This window comes from Polyodon spathula, chromosome 9 (assembly GCF_017654505.1).
Source record: "Polyodon spathula isolate WHYD16114869_AA chromosome 9, ASM1765450v1, whole genome shotgun sequence".
Taxonomy (NCBI): domain Eukaryota; kingdom Metazoa; phylum Chordata; class Actinopteri; order Acipenseriformes; family Polyodontidae; genus Polyodon; species Polyodon spathula.
The window spans coordinates 4,526,950-4,546,765 of record NC_054542.1 but is presented as its reverse complement, the minus strand read 5'-3'; the positions used below and the strand labels follow the sequence as shown (position 1 = coordinate 4,546,765).

Genomic DNA, 19,816 nt, shown 5'->3' with positions numbered 1-19,816 from the left:
AGATGTGATTGAGTGCTTTAAAGTTCTAGATTTAAAGTTCACAAACTAAACAAGCCTGGACCTTTTAATTTATGCTAATAGGCTGGGAATGTGACATTCAATCGAGCCAAGCTACTGAACATAGGGTACCTGGAGGCTCTGAAGGACTATAACTGGGAATGCTTCATCTTCCACGACGTCGATCTGGTCCCAGAAAATGACTTGAACTTGTACGTCTGCGACAGCCAGCCCAAACACCTCGTGGTGGGGAGGAATGCTACGGGATACAGGCAAGTAGCAAGAGCTGGTGTGCAAGAAGTATGTACAACCGTTGTAGAAACAAACCAGGCACTGTGAATGAGAGGTGTAGGGCCACCATGACAGCATCGAGTATGACAAGCATGCAGTATGTTTACATTGTTCTGGAAGGATACCTTCTCAGTAGATACCATATTTAAGTCCTTCAGCAGAGTTTGGAGTATTCAGTGAACTATATTCTCCACTTTTTATTAATTTGTGCGTTTTTATAGTGAGGCACATGCATTCTGCTGTAGAGCTTGCTTGCTGTCATCCCTCTCTTAAACTGTGGTATATCTATTGCCCTGCCCATTGTGATTGAGACTTGAAACGGCTGTTTTAAGTTGTAGATAAGAGGGCACGCTGCACTTGAGCAGAAGCTTTGAAAATCTAGCCCTAAACCCCCCCAATCATTGTACTACTGTTCTTTCAGTGGCTTGAAAAGCTGTGCATTATTGAAACTTTTCCAGTTGTTTTTTTAACGCTCAGGCTGCGCTATAAAGGCTATTTTGGAGGAGTGACTGCAATGACGAGGGAGCAGTTCTCCAAAGTGAATGGCTTTTCAAACGCATACTGGGGCTGGGGAGGAGAAGATGATGACCTGAGGATAAGGTGGGTGCTAACTGTGAATTGCAGTATGGAAAACGCTGCCCCAGACTGGTGAAACGAGGTGAACTGCAGCATTTTCTATACATGCTTGGGATGCGTAGCAGAGTGATGAGCTGAGGGTAAGGGGGAGCTTATTCCACAGTATGGAAAACACTGCTTGGTCTCATTGCTAGTTGTCAGACTGGTGAAACGAGTTGAGCTGCAGCATTATTCTTGGTGGAATTGCAGCATTTTCTGCACGCCCCTACTATTCTCTCCTTCCGCACCATATAGCCAAAACTATATGTTGCAAAGTAAGGGTTGTTTTATCTGTGAATGTGTAACATACATGGGACATCATGGGAATTGAAATACCATAGGAGCCTCCACCAAACCATTACATGGTCAGGACAGTGTAATAAATAAACTGTTAATCACTCTGCTTGCAGTCACAGTGTTCTGTAGCATTCTAAGAGCTGACCTTTTCTGTGGTCAGGTTTATTCATGAAATAATCAAATAACGGTGTCTTTGTTACTGAGGGAATATTTACACACAGCCAGCATTAGTAAACACAAGCTGAAGGCGAGTGTTTGCACTGGCTAAGTGTAATTATTCCTGAGTTAACAGGATGCTGCTACTAGATTTGTTTTATTTTGTACAACTCTTTGGATATTGAAGTTTACAATTTCTAATGTCTGTGCTATTTTAGAGAAGACAGCTGTTGGGGCCAGTACTAATGAAGGCTAGAACAGATGGAAGGCAATATGCAAACTGCACTGCATCCTGCTATATCCCCCATATTTTGACTAGAGAAAAGACTGGATGGTGTTGTTTGGTTAGTGTTGGCCAATCTACAAGGAAGATGGAGGCAGAAAGGCTATGCAAATCAAGAGAAACTGACTTCACCTTTTAATATGGCATGCTGCTTACTGCACATGTCTTTTCTTTCATTTTTCGATAAAAATAAAATAGGCATTCATTATTTCCATTGTAATAATCATCACCACAGGAGCTTATATTGGATGCAGTGCAGAAACTGTATCTTTACAATATGGAACTTAATGGATGTTAGTGTTGCTGTGAAAAAAATTAGTATGAAACAAAAAAGAAAAAAAAAAAACATATATATGATTTTAATTTTTTTAAATAACTAAATCCGCTTCGTAACTATGTTTAATAGCAGTATTCAATTTGCTAATCTAGTGGCAACGTTTCCAGAAAAGTCATAACTTAAATACCAGAGGTAGTCTAGTAAAAGACATTCATTTTCCTTATGATTTGCAAAGATGTAAAACCTCTGAAAATCAATATATAACATATAAATACATTGTTTTAACTTCCGTTTATCAGAGGTGACGGCTATAAAACTGTAGAAACCGAGGTGCTGTGTTTGAACTAAACCAAAGCATGTAAATGCATCTAATTTAATTGTGATGTAACGACCTGACTGTTTTTGCTTTTTGTATTTTTTTTTTTTTTCTGCACAAACCCGCAGAGGGAAATGAAACTTGAACTGGAATACTGCTGTAGAAATCTGGTTTGCAGGCTGAAGCAGCTGTTGGGGAAGCAAACCATCTCCTTTTATAGCACCAGTATACTTGAACCGGATAGCTGTGCAAAAATCACCCCCAATAAATCTTTTGATAGCTTGCACAAAGGTTAAATTGTGTAGATGTCTCAAGCGTCATTTAAGGTTGTAACAGAAAATATAGTGCTACCTTGTTATAATGCGACCTGGTATTGTGGAATCAGTTAGAACACGGTGAGGTTTGGCTTCCCCATAATGCAATTTGACTCGCAAAAGTTGGATGAACGTTCCAGATACTTTGTTGTACACACACGCCTTTCATTACTGAAGTAAGTGCACTCCCTGTTTAAACAAACCACTGAACTCAGACCACCAATACACGACATCCGATAGGTTTATGTGGCGGCAGCATGGAGGCTGTGTTTTTGTTTATGCTTTAGGAAGAAAGTACAGTACGTAATCGATCGAGAACTCGTCAAGTGCAGCTATGCTCTTTTCTGTAAACCAGCAGAGACACCGTCTCAGTCAACTTACAAAAATGTCTTCTGATTTCATACCAGAGCTCTGGAAACTGCAAAATGTAAAGTTTTTGCTCATGCCAGGTATTGGTTGCACTGCTGTTTTGAGATTGAACTGAGCCACCCCCTGATGGGTCTTCTCAATAAACAGTGGTGTCTGTGTCTGATCCTAGCAGGAAGCAGGGTGATCAAATCAACCCAGACGCCATGTACACCAGTGTCTGGCTTGTTAATCGGATTTCACACTTTAAAATTCAAATTCTGTTTCATTGCATGATGTGGTTTGCGCTCTCCTCCCCCTCCTTTAGGGTTGAACTTCAGAGAATGAAGATTGTTCGTCCATCCCCTGAAGTAGCCCGCTACACAATGATCTTCCACACCAGGGACAATGGCAACGAAGTGAATAAAGACAGGTGAGGTGAACACAGACAACACATCATTTTGTAAGGTCTCACCGATGCTGCTATTTGTAGCTGCTTGCTAGTCCCTCTTGTATAGTATGTGTGGCTGACCATTACTTTAGATACAATGCATTAATACCAAGTGAGCGAAGCATTACCCCATCCAGTACTTCATTGATCCAGCCCCAAGTGTCTGATTACCCTTCTGTTTTTTTTGTTTTTTTAAAAAAAATTTATACTGTTCTACCTTGTGGAGTCAAAAAAAAGAATTTTACCATAGGAAGATTTTAGGTCAGTATTATACAGGTAGTATATTTAACACAGTACCTTACATTTATTAATGTCTTTGAACCAGTAGGCCTACCTTACCTGAACATTTTGCTTTTAGATAGAAGCTTGTGGCAACAAATATTTATTTAAAATGTATACTGTGTTTGTAATTAAGGGCGAGTCATGCTGTGGTGTTAAATTTGGTTTTTCTTTCATAGGTTCATCATATGTCTTGCAGATAAGATAGCATTTTAATTAAAAAACCGTAGTAAAATCAAAGCTATCCATCACATACGACAATAGTTGAGACTAACGATTCCCCTCAAATGAGACCTTTTTTAAAATGGTTTGGATTGAGAGCTGAGCCTAATAGGGTGAGACCATAATATTTCTCAGATTTGAAAGGGATGAACAGTTTTTGTTGTTTTTTTTTTTTAGTGGTGGAGGTAATATTTGCGTAAAATGCTCAGAAATAATAGCACTGCTGTAGTATGCGTCCTCTCTTTTTTTCAGCACCCTAGAGATAGTGTTCATGTCAGATCTGTGCCAGTGTCCTCTCTCTTTCAGTACTCCAGAGACAGGGTTCATGTCAGGTCTGTGCCAGTGTTAAAGATCAATATGAATGCTGTTGCCTACTGTGCAGGATGCGTCTCCTAGGCCGGACTGCACGTGTGTGGAAGACGGACGGCCTGAATTCCTGCACCTACAAGGAGCTGTCACTAGAGCGAGTACCGCTCTACATCAACGTCACTGTGGACATTGGCAAGCCTCTGGGACATCCCTAAGCCGAGGCTTTGTTAGAAGGACATGTTCGTGAAACCGATGAAGTGAAAAGACACTGCTAGACTTTGTTGAAGAAAAATGCTTGAATCCACAGCAAGGAGAGCGAGCCACTGTGAACTTGTGAAACTGACCTGGCCAATTTCTCTCACAATGTGTTGCTAAAGATTTTCTTTTTCTCTTCACAAGTGTCCTTTAGATTTTGATTTGGGATTTCTACAGTACCACCAGTGGATACGCAGGTGCTGAAGGCCTGTGCTGTCTTCATCACACACGACTGTCTAATCAAGCAAGCGCTTTCGTAATTGTATTCGAATTCTGAGTCTGTGTGGAAATTGGAAAATGAGCCCCAGAAGTGGCAGGCCTGTGGAGCGCTATACTAATTCACGGGTGCAAACTAAAAAGGCAGTCCGTTGTCATGGATGAGCAGCCTTTTAAACATCGTCTCTTTATAGTCGTCGTTTACGTGTACAGTATTGTAATGCAAGGAATTGTGATTAAGCGAGCTGGGCTGGGAAGAGTATGCGATGCACTAAACACCAGCGTAAACACCAAATCTGAAGTGCTCAAACTGAATTAGGATTTCTGATTTTCGGTTTTAACCAATAAAACACCCCCAATACAAAAGTGAATCTTTGTATAGCCAATAAACACTGGAATAACTGTGGAAATGGTTACTCAATTCACGTTGACCACCTCTTTCCCATTTAAAAAAATAAATAAATACATTTTCCAGTGCAGCTGGGCAATGGCCCTCCTTCTTGACTCGTATCTATCGTTGATTCGTTCTGAATACTTTAAACCCACCCCAACTACTGAGTGACAGCACATTCCTACATTCCTATTGGAGACTCTGCGAGATTTAAAACGAGATTACAATTAGGAATGGAGGCTTGTTCTAGGGATTTAAAGCTGTATTACAGTTACGATATGGAGGATTTAAAATTGCAAATTATGGCGAATTTTTTTTTTTTTTTTTAAAACAACTCAACAGAATGTGCCCGTGACCATAAGGATTTCGTTGCGGATCACAGCAAAGGAAAGCAGGTACAACTGATTTGTGCAAGTACTGTCGAGGTTATTACTGTACATGCCCAAGCATTTTGGAAAGAAACTGAAAGCAATAATTTGATGCTGTACATAAAGAGCGAAAAATGAAGTTAATAAAAACTGAAAAAAAGAAGCACTAATTATAATAAATATTATTACAGAATATTTTTAAGTGCTGTTTTGGATTTCCCTTTAAAGAACCAAAACCCTGCCTTATGATTTGCAGTTGAAATCCCAGCCTGTAATAAAATAGCCACTGTGACTGAGGAGGCAATGTTTGTGAAACGCTAAGGTGAACATATGGCAATTATACTGAAGTTTAGCACAGTTGTAAAACTGATGCTGAAATGTAAAACTGAAGTGTCCATGGAGCCCCAGTCACCATTGATACAGGGTATACTGGGATATATATTTAAATTGCTATTACAATCTGTTGAATACTCCAATCATACATTTAAAAAAAATATAATTTACTTTTCTGATACTGTTCTAGACATACATGCAGACAGAATGTTCTAGATTCTTCTGTTCTGTTGGAATTGTTCTAGATGTACAGACTTGGCCGATGTAGAGTGCTGAATTTTGGTATTGGCACAAAACAAGCCATAGAGAACACAATGATGAAATAAGTTCTTTGGCCATAGCTGTAAACGTTTTGCATTGCCCTATAGCATGAACTAATTTTGATTCATAAAGTCTAATGAAACCTGCTGAATAATGTTACGTTAACATATTTAATTGTATACTGCTTTGTAGTTTTCCATGACAAACTGACAAATTGCAAATGCGTGACTGGAAACTGGGCCAGTCCGAACCCAAAGCAAAATAACCAAAAAAAAGTTAAATGTACTGTGTCCCAAAATAAGTACACACACACAAAAAAATAAACATTCTAAAATAGGGGCTTTTTCCTGGTTTCAAAGGGGCCTGGAATCTGGTCACAGGGGTTCCCTTGGTACCGTGTCTGCCTCCTGGTCACAGGTCGTAATTGCAGGTCAGGGATTCTGAAGGCACAAACAGAGTTACTGTGGCAGCAAAATATGTGTTTTTTTTCCCCCTCGGGTCCTCTGACTGCAGCTGTTCTCCTCCTATGCTTTCCAAAACACTAACCAACTCCCAAGCCATCACAGTCCCGTGATATGCTTCCAATCTCCACCTCCCCTGACAGTGATACACCTATTACTAGTTAGCAGACACATCACCTTAATCTTTGTATTGGAGAAGGGAAGGTTGGAAGCATAAAGCCACCACAGACACTGGTCTGTTCCATCTTGACAAGGGAAAGACGTTAATGGCTTTTGCGCCTTTGCCTGTCGGGAGGCCGAACTTCACAACTAAATGTCCTTCACCCAGACACAGTGATGTTTGGAAATCATGAAATACTGACTGTTGTTACGGCTTCCAGTAAACATTTGCAATATCATTTTGTAGTTTCATTGATTACATGGTGTTAAATAAAATATCTAAATGTTCATAGTCTTTTTTCTCAATCCTAAAATCCTAGCTGATGTAAAAACTTTTGGCCATAGCTGTTTTAAAGGGGTTGCTGTGTAGCCCATATGATGTGATTTTAAAAACTATTTTAACATCACTGAGTGTTACAATGCTGAATGAATACACTGAGCCTCAAACACATGACATGCACAATGAGCTTCAGCAGCACACTGGGCATTTTATTTGCATTATTGTCTTCTCTGTGTCACATTCTGTGCCAGTACCACAATCCAGCATTCTATGCAGGCTAGGTAAGCCATAACGTGTGGATGTTTGATGCAAAGTGCATTGCAACCACAAGGAATATTTGGGGGTAGAAAAATTATAATACATTTAGATCACAAAACCTAACCAACTTAACAGTGAATGCAAGTCTTTTTAGTGTATTTTTTTACTTTGGAAGTCTATTAAATGCCAGATCCAGACCCTCTAACCCATTTCCCCACTAGTAAAAACCACAGCCACCATTGAAATTGGCTGAGCAGACCCCTATATATTATTCTGAATACAAAAAATAATATTGCCGATTTATTTATAAACACTTTCTAAAAAACAAACGTGTTTACTGAAATTCACAAGAATTGTACGGTTGTTCTGTCAATTTCGTTTTGCTGCATTTGCATGTTTCATTCTTGATCATTGTAAAGTTTGCAAGTATGAAAAGGGATTTGTTCTTAAGAACTTGTTTTGTTAATCTTGTAATTGATAGTGATTATGTTGATGAGGTTTCTTGATTAAAATGGTATTATTTGGTTAAATCATTTCCAGGTGAGAAGTTATTAAATTGCACAGTAATTGTTAACCCCCCCCCCTCTATTTTTATTTGTTGTTAATCGGTGTCCTAGCTTTCAGCAGCATATTAATTTGTTGCATTTTTGGTTTGCTTCATGCAAATGTTATTTTTATATATATTTTTTTCTTTCAAAACAATAGTAAATCATACTTCTGGATTCTTCTAACTTTGCAGTAAGCAAAAAAAAGTTACATGCAAACATCATTACCTAGTTTGTGTAAATTAACATTGCAAATTAGAGTCCCGTGGGCAGAGTAATTCAAAGAATGCAGAGGCTGCTTTTGAAATGTTTTCATTTACACATCAGGAGGTTAGCTCAAATGGTATTGCTGAATGGCTCAATCCTACTAGGAATATGGCTAAATATGAGAAAATAATAGTATAAGAATCCCAGTTTATTCAAAATCACTGTCAGACAATTAATAAGTGCTGTGCTAGGGAATTCATCTCTACCTGTATGGCTTTATTCCAAGAGTAGTTTTTGTTTTCTATTGTATGGAAAATCAGGTGTTGTGGTCAAAGCTTCTCATGCTATTCACACACACACACATATATAATTTTTCATTCATGTTCAGGACCCACCAATGAAGTGGCATTTTATTCATAAAGGAAGCCTTTTAAGCTGATGAAAAACATTTAGGGACATTATACATGCATGCAATTAACAGAGAATTATAGAAATTATGGAATTCTATTTAGATTTGATGGTGTGTTATATAATTATTCTAATTTCAAATGATAAATGTAAGTACATTGGAGTACATGTACTTACTCCAAGGAAAACAATGCTTCTTGAAAAACGGCTCTGAATTATTTTCATTTATTGGGCACCTTTATTTACAACGGGTATTATTGTTTTCCCTGGTAGGGTTCAGAATAATGAAATAGCATCATGTGCACTAGGCACCAAAGGGAGAAATACATTCTGGTGTCTTTGTGTTTACTCTTTAATCAGTTACCTGCCTTGGTTTCAATTCCAAGCTTCAGTAGAGCAGAAACCAGGAAGCAGCTTGCACACTTTAATGAATACAAATGCTGAAATCGTTTTTAGATCTGGCGCTTTTGCCACACTGTATTAGTATGGAAAACGGATCAGAGTACCTTCTCGTTAGGGTCAGCGAAACCTGAATTAAATCGGGCACCACAGGGACTATACCATTCAAGATCTGTCTGCCATTTACTCAGTTCTGGGGTTTACTGGCTGGCGAGTTTTATTATTCAAAATGTAAAAGTAAAATGATTTTGTGTCGAAGTGTGAGCACTGTAAAAACCAAATGTTTAAGCATTAAACATACATATCCCTAATGTTCTTGCACTTCCAGAGTGATAAAGCTCTGGTAAAATGTGATAATGTGCAAAAGTAAACCACCATGCTTGAAATTCTGTCCTGATAAACACACAACAACAGGGGTAGAGGTCAACCATTAGTCATGTTGAACATTTTTACATTCAATATTTATTCTTCAATAATTAATTTTCCCACACATGGTATTTTACATAGCAATTGTGTCATTCCTGAAAGAATAACAGTAACACGTTATAAACAGCTCCTTATGATGGGTTTTCTGATTGCTTACAAAAAATGTATTCTTTGAACATTCATACGCCCCTAGTGCATTCACCACCAGTACAGATTTTTATAATACATTTCTGTGAGAATCAACTAAAACTAAATATTATGGATAAGCGGATTGTTTGACACTATTTTCCCCAGCACAGCTTCCTAACTTCAGGAGGCATTTTTACTAACACAAAAAAAAACCAAACAAAAAAAAACTTAAAACATGTCTGGTCCATTAATTTCTCAAAAGAGCACTAATGATTCATAAGAGTTCACAACTTGTTTCCTTTATCCTTCCTTCATTTTTTAAGAATAAAGTTGATGCTTCCTCCTGCATTCTATTGCATTGTAGATTTGTTAGTCATGAGTTTTACTGTATTCTGTTATATAAAAATAAAAAGACACAATTTTTGGTATCAAGTCTTTGATTAGGAATGAGAAATTGTAGTTTTGAGCTGAATATATCCTTCTTATGTCCTACTGGTTCTATTTTATTTGACGTATTAACACATTTTTTTGTCACTACAGTTTTTGGTCCCTAAACACGAGTCAATGTTATTGGGTTTTTAAAACATACAGTAACTGCAAATAGTGTACACATCATAAAACACAAAATTCAACAAGAAAAATCTTCACACAAAACAATCTAAGTGTAATAAAAATATTTATAATATTGTATGTACTACTACACATGATAACGGTCCTTATACAGAGGTGGGACAATAAATTAGAAACACAGGCCATCAAGTTAATATGACACATATTCAACATACTGGGCTGAAGGAATATTTTCCCTGAATGATTCATTTGTGCATTGTGGATAAGACAGCAACTCGTTTACTTGTCCATTTTGACTGAAACCTAAAGATGCACTTTTTAAAATATATATCACTAAATGTTAAGAATGCTATTTGCATAACAGAATGGTCATTTTGTCCAACCCCTGTACAGACCTTTCAAGTTATTCAAACCACCCAAGACATGATGTGACCTCTCCTTCCAACTGAAGCAAGCACACAATAAAATGTAACAGCCAGTGTCAGTGTAACAACTAGACAACCTTGTGCATGAAAAACATTTATACAGCTTTCAATTTGCAAATTCCAACAACTGTTTTGCACATACGGTAATAAATAAATAAGATTAAAAACTTTAAAACAATCTCACACTAACAAGTCCTGGTAATTACTGTAAACCTCTTTATAGCAGCATGCTGCCCATGTTAAGAGTCTATACAAGTAATGGCAAAATTAAACATTATGATTCTTAGCTGAATTAACGGTTGAAATAAGATGACGTTCTGGCCAGAAAATTGGGCCGCTTTGATAGCTCTTTTGGTGTAAACGGCTTGATTGTTCAATTTCCCATCTTATTTTAGTATGTTATTTGATTTATATATATATATACACACATACACACACACACACACACACACACACACACACACACGCTGTGCAAAAGTCTTATACATGTTGCATTTTTCTACTCTTGATGCATTATGAGCATCAACAATTTACTCAAAGCCTCCACTAGTGTTTTCTGCTATTATAACAACCCTGACTTGCATAAAGAAGGAAAAACATTGAGTGAAATAGCTTGCATTAGTCGATTTTCAAGGTGTGGTAGCCAAAGCATAATCAACAAGTACAGGGAAACATCATCTGTAATTGACAAACCCATGACTAGAAGACCCAAAAAGCTATCTAACAAGGATAAGCAATACTTGAAAATAATATCGTTAAGGAATATAAAGAAGACGAGCGTTGAATTGACAACAGAACTGGCAGAAAGCACAGCTGTCGTTGTCCATCAAATTAACAGTACGAAGGTCGCTTTTGGGTTCAGGACTCAAAGGATGTGTTGCAGTAAGAATACCTCTGTTAAGAAAGGGGAACAAGACTAAAAGACTTATGCACAAGAACACAGAAATTGGACTATGGAACAATGTCAAGGTTGTTATAACAGTAGAAAACACTAGTGAAGGCTTTCAGTACATTGTTGATGCTCATACTGCATCAGAGCAGAAAAATGCAACATGTCTAAGACTTTTGCACAGCAGTGTGTGTGTGTGTGTGGGTGGAACTTGATATTTTTTCCATTAAAAAGGCACTTAATGTATATTTTTGTGTGACATTCTCATCAGGAGGAAAAGGCACAAAGACACTGAGCAGTGGTGGTGCTAGACGACATACCAAGTGAAGGAAAAACAAAACGTTGCAGCAAATCGGGTTTCAAATACAGGTGCAGAAAGAGAACTGCAATTCCCTGAAGCATTATTTCTCATCTTTCTCAATAAGAAGACAATGATGACAGCTAGTGTAATGCTTATAAAATGTGTAAATCACCTTTTAGAAATGATCTCTCAATAGTATTTGTTTGAATTTATAAGCGACTGGGATTTAGCAGTGCTGTTTCTGAAATGGACAACACAAAGCACTGAAAAACTCTCCAGCTGCTATTTTGCATCCTGTCCAAAATCCCAAATTACTTTGTCATGCAAGTGTTTTCTCTCTTATTATAATTTCATGTTAAATTCAATAGAACAATTTAAAGTGGCCATTTTTACTGTGGCACAGCATGAATGTTCTATTTAGCCTGGCAGAGAAAAGTTGTGTTGTTTCTTTATGCAATACAAAGAAAAACATAATTTAACCTCAAAAGATGCAAATGATATCTGTGCACGTTGTCTTAACTATGCAAACATTGCTGGCTTAGCACTGCTGAAACCTATAATTAGCACAGGTACAAAGTTGCAACTTAATATTGACATTCACCTAGATAAACTGACTTTTTGCAAACATCTGTCGATTATTAAATTGCCAATCAAAAAGTACTGTGCAATCAGTCATATCTTATTTAAACAAAGAATTCCATTACGGATGTTTTGAACCCTCATCCCTATAAAACACACCTTCCTTCAGTTACTTAACTACAAGTCAAGAACTGTTCATATTATGTGTTAAAAGGCTCTCTTTCTAGTTTAAAGTGCATGTTGATATGACCTACGTGTGTTACTGATATTTCCTCTTGCTGTTTTCAGGCAGAGAGAATACACTTCTTTCTGTAGCCTCCAGTACTGGTCAAACAAGGGCATTGCATTCCTTTTCAGCTTTTAGTTTTGGTCTTCTTATCTTTAGGGGCTGCTCCGACATCCACAGTAATGTTGGTGAAAAGGTACATCAGCTTTTTTGAAATTAACTTGTACTCCAAAGAGTTCATACCGTCTTCTTTCCATTTCTTTGGTGACTTCACCAACAAGTCAAACCTGCAAATGAATGTGAACACATACAAATACATATACATATACTGTGTGTGTGTGTGTGTGTGTGTGTGTATATATATATATATATATATATATATATATATATATATATATATATATATATATATATACATCAAGCTACATCAATGCACAGAATAAGCATATCACATATAATTAAAAGTATTGTAACAGTTACAACAAACATTATGACTTCATTAATGACAATGCCACACAAAGGCCTCTAAGATTCAGTACTGTAGTAGAATTATATGTCACCTCGCCTTTGTTCTCCTTAGCCGCACATCATGTTGTCTTTGAGCTGGAGACTTTTAAATATCATTTTAGCTTAAACATGTTTCTGTGTAATTGGGATAGGTATAAAAACAATGTGCGTCACCAGGGATGATCCAGCGGTTACTAGGTTAGTTTAATAAAACGATGTAAATAAATACATAAATAAGCCAATGCCTAGGTCAATATTTTTGTAATATAAAGAAGCTGTCAATGTGTCTAAAATGTATTTCTGACAAAATATCATATAGGTTGAACAGCCTAAAGTGGTCCACAATCCCATGGTGTCCCCTTAGTTTTGCATGGTGGTCACTTTGCAGTTTTCTCTATAATTTTCCATATGTTTTAAAGGCACTTACCATTTTTTGCCATGTTTAATATGCTCTACCATACCTTTGTGGGCTTTATTACTATAGGAAACTTTTACTAGGGTGGGTATTGTGCCTAACATATCATAAATGCTTCAATCATTTATTTCACAAAACAACTCATACAGTAAGCATGTTTTGTTAATGATTTTGTAGATTGAAATCTTCTGTAGGCAGCTGCAGCTCAGCCAAAAGCACATTCATTTGCTTGCTAATGTATAACATAGCAGCCTTGGAAGGAAAGCCATTTATCATTATTGTGCAATAAATGGAATGCGTCCAAAAAGGTTAAACTAACTACAGTTGGGAGAGGACCCAAGAATATTTCACAGACTACCCAGACTACATTTTCGGCACATTTCAAGCTACAAAATGTTTACCGCTTAACGCTTTTATACAGAATGTTTTGTTTTTTTTTTACCATTTTTTGAATTTTTTATTACCGTTTTTTGTTTTCTTCATTTCCTTTATCCGTGTTGTGAGTGACCATTTTGTAATGTCCAATGTGAAGTGGAACCCTGACAATCTTCAATCCAGCATATCTCACCCTTAAAAGCATTATAAAAAATACACATTAAAAAAAAAAAAAAAACATTTAAAACCACAATTATTTAAGAAGCACTGCTAACCTTAAAATCACAGGAAGAGGGGTGGGTTTGTTTTATTTATGTCACTAAATTAGTGCATTACTTTGGGAACAAAAAGCTTGATACACCGTTGTTTACTGAGAACGTGTGATCGCCTTCAAACTGACTGATTTCTTACAGCTGTGGCCGTTGCTATGAGCAAGCAGAGCTTGGCTGCCAAGCAACCAGATAAACACCAAAGAAGGAAGCTGGATCTCTCACTACCAGGGGGAGTTGGGGGTTCACAATGCAACTTAAAACATGTTTAATCTTTACAGATGCAAAATAAACAAAATGAAGGAAAAGAGACATAGAACTTACATCTTTATAATAAATCATCACATTATTGTCAAAGGAAAATACACTGGCTTAATGAAAAATTAGCATCTGAAATATAATTCTAGTTTCAATAAAAGGTTAAGCTGCCAAAACCTGAACCTGCACTTGCAGGAATGAGGGTTTCCATACCTGTAGGCAATATCATCATCCTCGCCACCCCACCCCCAGTAGCTGTTTGGAAAGCCATTGATCTTCATATACTGTTCCGGTGTCATAGCCGACACACCGCCAAAATAAGACCAGTAGGGTAACCTAAAAAACAAACAAATAAGCATCTGGTTAGTGCAGCGCCCAGCTACGGTGGTTCATATCATCCGAGGAGCTACAGTAGCATTACAGAGGGGCCATTTCATTCGAGGATGAGTAACAAACACAGCATAAAGCCAGTAAACTAAAATGAGCTCAAGACGTTCTCTATGTCGTATTGCTGTGTCTCATTATATACAAAAATAAACATTTAGAAAACATAAAATTCAAGTAATTATGATAAATCCTAAACAAAATCAGCTTTGCTGACAATCTTAAGTAGATTGTAAAATAAATAAATAAGTGTATTGTGGTAATTTACACTGATACAGCAGAACCAGTCATTTTCTGAAATGCTTTTTAAAGATTAACGCAAGTTATGGGCTACAACTGTTTTAAATAGTTATGAGGCCATATTTCCAAAAATACTACTGACTTTCTGAATGTTTAAAAAAGGTTACTGATAACATTCTAAATTCTCATGCACGATTTACCAATTGAACGCTGGCTTGAGCTGCCAAAGTACTTAAATCACAACTGTTTCATGGCTTTATAAGTCCTGTTTGCCCTATTTCAAAAGGGCAGACTAATCAGTGACTCACCTCAAATACATGTTTCATTTTCTAGTACGATTCCACAGTGAAACAGAACGTGGAATTTTCCAATCTAGTTCGATTTAATTTTTTCATTTACAGAAGCTTTTTTGTATGGTACCGGTAGGGCACAGATCACATACAAAACTGTGTATGAAGACTTTGGTAGGATCTACAATCTCTGAACTAATCTTCTCTGTTCAATACTAAACTACCGCTGCTGAGGAGCTTGATCATGGTGGATAAACGGTTAGAGTGGATATGTGATGGGCGGATCCACGATGGATTACTCTAGTTTTTATATATTAGATTTTTAAAAAATATTATTATTGTATTTACCAGTATTTGAATTAATTGTGTATGTGTTTGCATACTGGGGAAATTCAGTATAACATAGCTGTGTGACAACAGATGCTTTACCTCAACCGAAAATAAAATACTCTGACAAAAATAACACCTCTGGTGTCTCTAATACTATTTCGGGAAGGCATGTGAATATTTTAAGCTCTACGTTTTGTGCAGTATGCTTTCAGGCGACCCCTTCGCTACCCCCATAAATATGCAGACAACACTTAAAACAAGCCATGTGAAAACAATAACAGCTAATGCAGTTTTGTATTAATTTTAATTATTTATGCTGCGGTTACATAATTGATTTCACAAGTTATATATGAATGCGCAGTCAACCGCAACACAATGTTAATGTTATGCCAAAACAAACTGGTACTATTCACAACATTTTAAGAACTTTTTGTTAAGGGTTTTTAAAGCCCATTTAGATTATTCTAGTAAGTTTGGAGTTTATGAAACTATTTTAAACTGTTATGGGAGGGAGTTTAAAGTTTATTCTCACAGCATGTTGAAAAACATTCCTAAAAAAAAAAACATAATTAAAAATAGAATTTCTTAAAGTTGAATGGGGCCCTCAATGTTTTACCTGAAGTTTGCCATGCTGTATTTCTCTGTTCACTACAGAGGGGTGTGATATTTCTTTCAGAAAGTGAACTTCCTTAGCGTGGTGTGAGGCATGTGTACAGCCATTTGCGTGCTTTATATATTTAGAACAATCTACATTTAATGGGCGTGTGCTGCAAAAGCACAAACCTAATTTGAAATTGCTTTATAGCATTTAGGTATTTTTTTGTTGTTATTCATTTATCATTTTTAACTTGAATCCGATTGAGAATCTGTGGCAAGACTTGAAGATTGCTGTCCACCAATGATCCCCATCCAACTTGACAGAGCTTGAATAATTTTGCAAAGAAGAATGGGCGAATATTGCACGACCCAGATGTGCAAACCTGGTAGAGACTTACCCCAACAGACTCACAGCTGTAATTGCTGCCAAAGGTGGTTCTAACAAGTATTGACTAAGGGAGGTGAATACTTATCTAATCAAGACATTTAATTTTTTTTTACTTTTCATTACTGTTGTTTCACAATAAAAAGTCTCGAGTAGGTTGTGTAAATTAAAAGGAAAAAAAAAATCCAACTTAAATGCATCAAGATTTCAGGTTGTAACACAACAAACTGAAAATATCCAAGGAGGGCGAATACTTCCTATAGGCACCGTATATAAAAAAAAAGCACAGCATTGCAACTTATTCCCGCTATGATTTTTTTTTTTTGTAAACCTTACAATCATGTAATTGTTTACAGATTTCAAAGAGTGTATGGCACAACCTATTTAGATTTTCCAACATAGTTTTTTTTTTTTTTATATAGTGTAAACTTTAACAATTTCCATATCTTACTGTGGCTAGGTGCCTGCCCCTTTTTATTTATGTATTATTATTATTATTATTATTATGTTTGTTTGCGGACTGGCGAAAGCCATCACAGTTTATTATTTGAGACCGGCGAAAAGCCGATCTCGTACAATGTGGTTAGCATGGATGGAGTTGAATCCCCCATCCTAAGTAGCTCATGGGAATGTGGCTGGAGCCTTAATAAGGAATTGTTTAACAGGTAATTAAGGCTCTAGCCACAGAATAAAAGACCCACTCCGGGCTCAGAGAGTTGTGAGGAGAGTAAGCGCGAATGCTGCTGAACCAGTGAACTTGTGAACAAAAAGTACTTGTTTTTGTAAACTTATCATTATTGTTTGTGTTTGTTTTGGCCCTTGTGCCCTTTTTGTTTCATGTAAAGTCTTTGTTTTGTTTAAATATTTATTTTGTTTATTTATTAAAGCTGAGCACAGCAGCACCGTTTAGCCCCGTACCATTCTATGTTTATGTTTCATTTCCTGGTCTGACGTTACCACCCACACACACCACTTGCAAAAAAAACCCAAAAAACGAGGCAGATCTGAGCAATACGCATAGTCCCTTCACCACAGACATAATGTGGGCGTAAACAAACAAGATAGCTGCTTCCCCATCCAGCAGGAGGGGGCACTTACCTGTAGTTGAATTTATCCATTGCACTAGAGAAGTGTTTGGGGTACGTTTCATCACAGACATAAAGATTATTGTCATTCTCTGGAATGAGGTCCACATCATGTAGAAAAAGGCAGTCCCAATCCTCATCTTTTAGAGATTCTCGTACACCCACATTTAGAAGCTTTGCTCTGTTAAAAGTTTCATTTCCAGCCTGTTAAAAAAAAAAAAAATAATAATAATAATAAAAAAAAAAAACAATTAGTCATGTACTATTACATTAACATACATTAAAGCCATCACCAGAATCTACAGCCATTTGTACTATGCTAAAATGCACATTTGACAATATATAGGCAAAGGTATCTAAAGGGTTCACGATAACTGGATTTCTCTAGATGTCTCTATATGTTGCAGATTCGTCAGGCAGGAATTGTTGCTGAACAATTATATTTTTTATAACTCACATACCTACTACATACAACCGATATTATTAAGTACATACAATCTCTGCCTCTAACCACTGGGTACACATTCTTCAATATGTGATTCTCTTGTGGAAGTCACAGATCTCTTGTGATACAGCCATTCAATGCACTTGGATCAACTGAGCCTATTTTCCATGTGCTACAGATAAGGTAAAAACGTACTGTAGAATGCTATAATCAAATCACCAGTTTCATGTTTTCATTTTACTGTAAGAGTACTGTAATACAGTAGTCATTTTGGGATTATGAAACTGGCATTAATGTTAGATTTATTTTTAGCTTGTTTTTTTTCCAGCGAGTAGACCACGTGGTTTTAATGTAAACAGACCCACATGGTTTAATGTGGAAACAGTCTGGAAATATCCAGTGAAATCCATTCCATGGAAAAGTCATTAAGTTCCTTACTAACAAAGGACTGGCTTTCTTGGTGTATCACTGTTATTACACAATATTCAAAAAGAAGATAGGTCTCCAAAAGAAGCTCCTTCAACTGATCATTGTGACTGCTGAACAAAACACAGACTTCATATAAACTCAAAGACTTGCTGACATCCAAACTTTGAACCCCAGAAAAGAGAAGTTTACATCCTTTTACACCAGAAGCAAAGAACACTGTAGTTTGGACCAGGATGGGTGGGAAAAGGACTTTTGGGACTTCATATAAGATGCAATGCAGGCAACATATTCCCATCCACTGAAACAGATTCACCCAAGAAACCTTATTTTACCTGGTGGATGAGATAAATCCTGTAGTGGAGCTGCTGGCGCTGTAGAAAGGGGTGCAGGTAATACAGCAGGTGGCGCAGGTGCAGCTCCCTGTTGCGGTGAGGTATGAGAATGGCAGTCTTGTAGCGTGCCTGGCAGTGTGGAGGGGTGTAGAGACCCCCTCTCTTTATATATGGGTTCTTCTTCAGTATCCTCTTTAGACTGGGAACATTCTGGAATGTGATGCTCAGGGGGCCCACTGGAGTTAACATGGTATACAGTCATTACTTGAGGACCATACAGTATGTTTTTACAGTGCAGGCTTAAATATTAAAACAGTACCAACTTAGGCAAAAAAAAAGTCTGTTCTCTGGCTTCTAAAGTTACAGTTGCGACAATAAACACTGTTTCCTGTCAACAGCAGTTCTGCAACAGGCGGAAGTTATCCAGGCTCCCACTAATGAATATGATATTTAAATTCAGTTTTTTTTTTCTGAACTGTTCTGCCAAGTGGTGGCAGTATCCTTATCTATGATGGCAAATCTGCCTTTTGTTTCTGAAAAGACTAAAAAGACAAATAAAATAGGAGCTCTAAGACTATAAGAACGACTCATTGTATCCCTACTGTAAACATACGCCATGACTAAATACAGAGCATGCTACTTACCAAGCAATGGAGATTTAGGTGGGCAGTACTGCAGCTCCTCCGTAAATGCAGGAGTAAAAAAGGTCAGGTTGGTATAAACGTCTTTGACTTTTGAATAGTCCCAGCTTTTCCCATTGCCTTCGGAAAACGATTCAAAGATTTTACTTGAACCTCTGCGGTACATGACCACAACAAAAAGGACTTGAAGAAAAGCCAAGATGAGCAAAAAGCATGCTTTCCCTATCGTTCTTATCCGGTTCATTCTCAAAAAACAGCTCAGCAGGACGCGCATTCAATAAGCAAAAACTGTTACAGTTGGTTAACAGGGAGTATGTCATTTACAAAATGAAAACTCTTCTGGGTTTATCTCCTCAAGCTCCTTCATCTTTGGACTTCTCATTGTGATACGACATCAATCTGAGTCTCAAATTTTCCTAAGCAACAAAAACATACAAAGTGGAGATGATTATTAAAATGCTGGGGACTTGCAAAACAATGAATGTGAGAGCAGAAGGATACAGCACACAAAATGCAGGGTAAAACTGATAGGAGATGCACATTTGCAGTTTACAATGACTTTCACCAAGCTTGCGACATGCATTGCCTACAATGTA

At 37.1% G+C, this 19,816-nt stretch overlaps 2 protein-coding genes across 2 annotated transcripts in view; one reads left to right on the top strand and one right to left on the bottom strand.

Moving 5' to 3' along the window:
* The window catches only part of LOC121321209 (beta-1,4-galactosyltransferase 4-like), a 7,716-nt gene extending 2,695 nt beyond the window's left edge, over positions 1 to 5,021 (top strand). Inside the window, exons 2-5 of the mRNA XM_041260110.1 lie at positions 82 to 269; positions 766 to 888; positions 3,220 to 3,324; positions 4,226 to 5,021. Of these exons, the coding sequence (XP_041116044.1) occupies positions 82 to 269; positions 766 to 888; positions 3,220 to 3,324; positions 4,226 to 4,367 (558 nt within the window). The 3' untranslated portion in view covers positions 4,368 to 5,021. The remainder of the gene's footprint in view (positions 1 to 81; positions 270 to 765; positions 889 to 3,219; positions 3,325 to 4,225) is intronic.
* Positions 5,022 to 10,919: 5,898 nt separating this feature from the next.
* LOC121320354 (beta-1,4-galactosyltransferase 3-like) lies at positions 10,920 to 19,654 on the bottom strand. The gene is made up of 6 exons (XM_041258585.1): positions 19,224 to 19,654; positions 18,580 to 18,815; positions 17,387 to 17,577; positions 14,276 to 14,398; positions 13,625 to 13,729; positions 10,920 to 12,525 (listed from the first exon to the last, which is right to left on the bottom strand). The coding sequence occupies exons 1-6, from the start codon at positions 19,492 to 19,494 to the stop codon at positions 12,366 to 12,368; spliced, it is 1,086 nt and encodes a 361-aa protein (XP_041114519.1). The 5' UTR covers positions 19,495 to 19,654; the 3' UTR covers positions 10,920 to 12,365.
* Positions 19,655 to 19,816: the final 162 nt, after the last annotated feature.

Coding starts and splice junctions, on each gene's coding strand:
- LOC121320354 (XM_041258585.1), bottom strand. CDS start 19,494: ATGCGCGTCCTGCTGAGCTGTTTTTTGAGAATGAACCGGATAAGAACG. Junction 14,399..17,386: donor ATGGATAAATTCAACTACAG/GTAAGTGCCCCC, acceptor TTTGTTTTTTAG/GTTACCCTACTGGTCTTATT. Junction 12,526..13,624: donor AATGAAGAAAACAAAAAACG/GTAATAAAAAAT, acceptor ATTCATTTGCAG/GTTTGACTTGTTGGTGAAGT.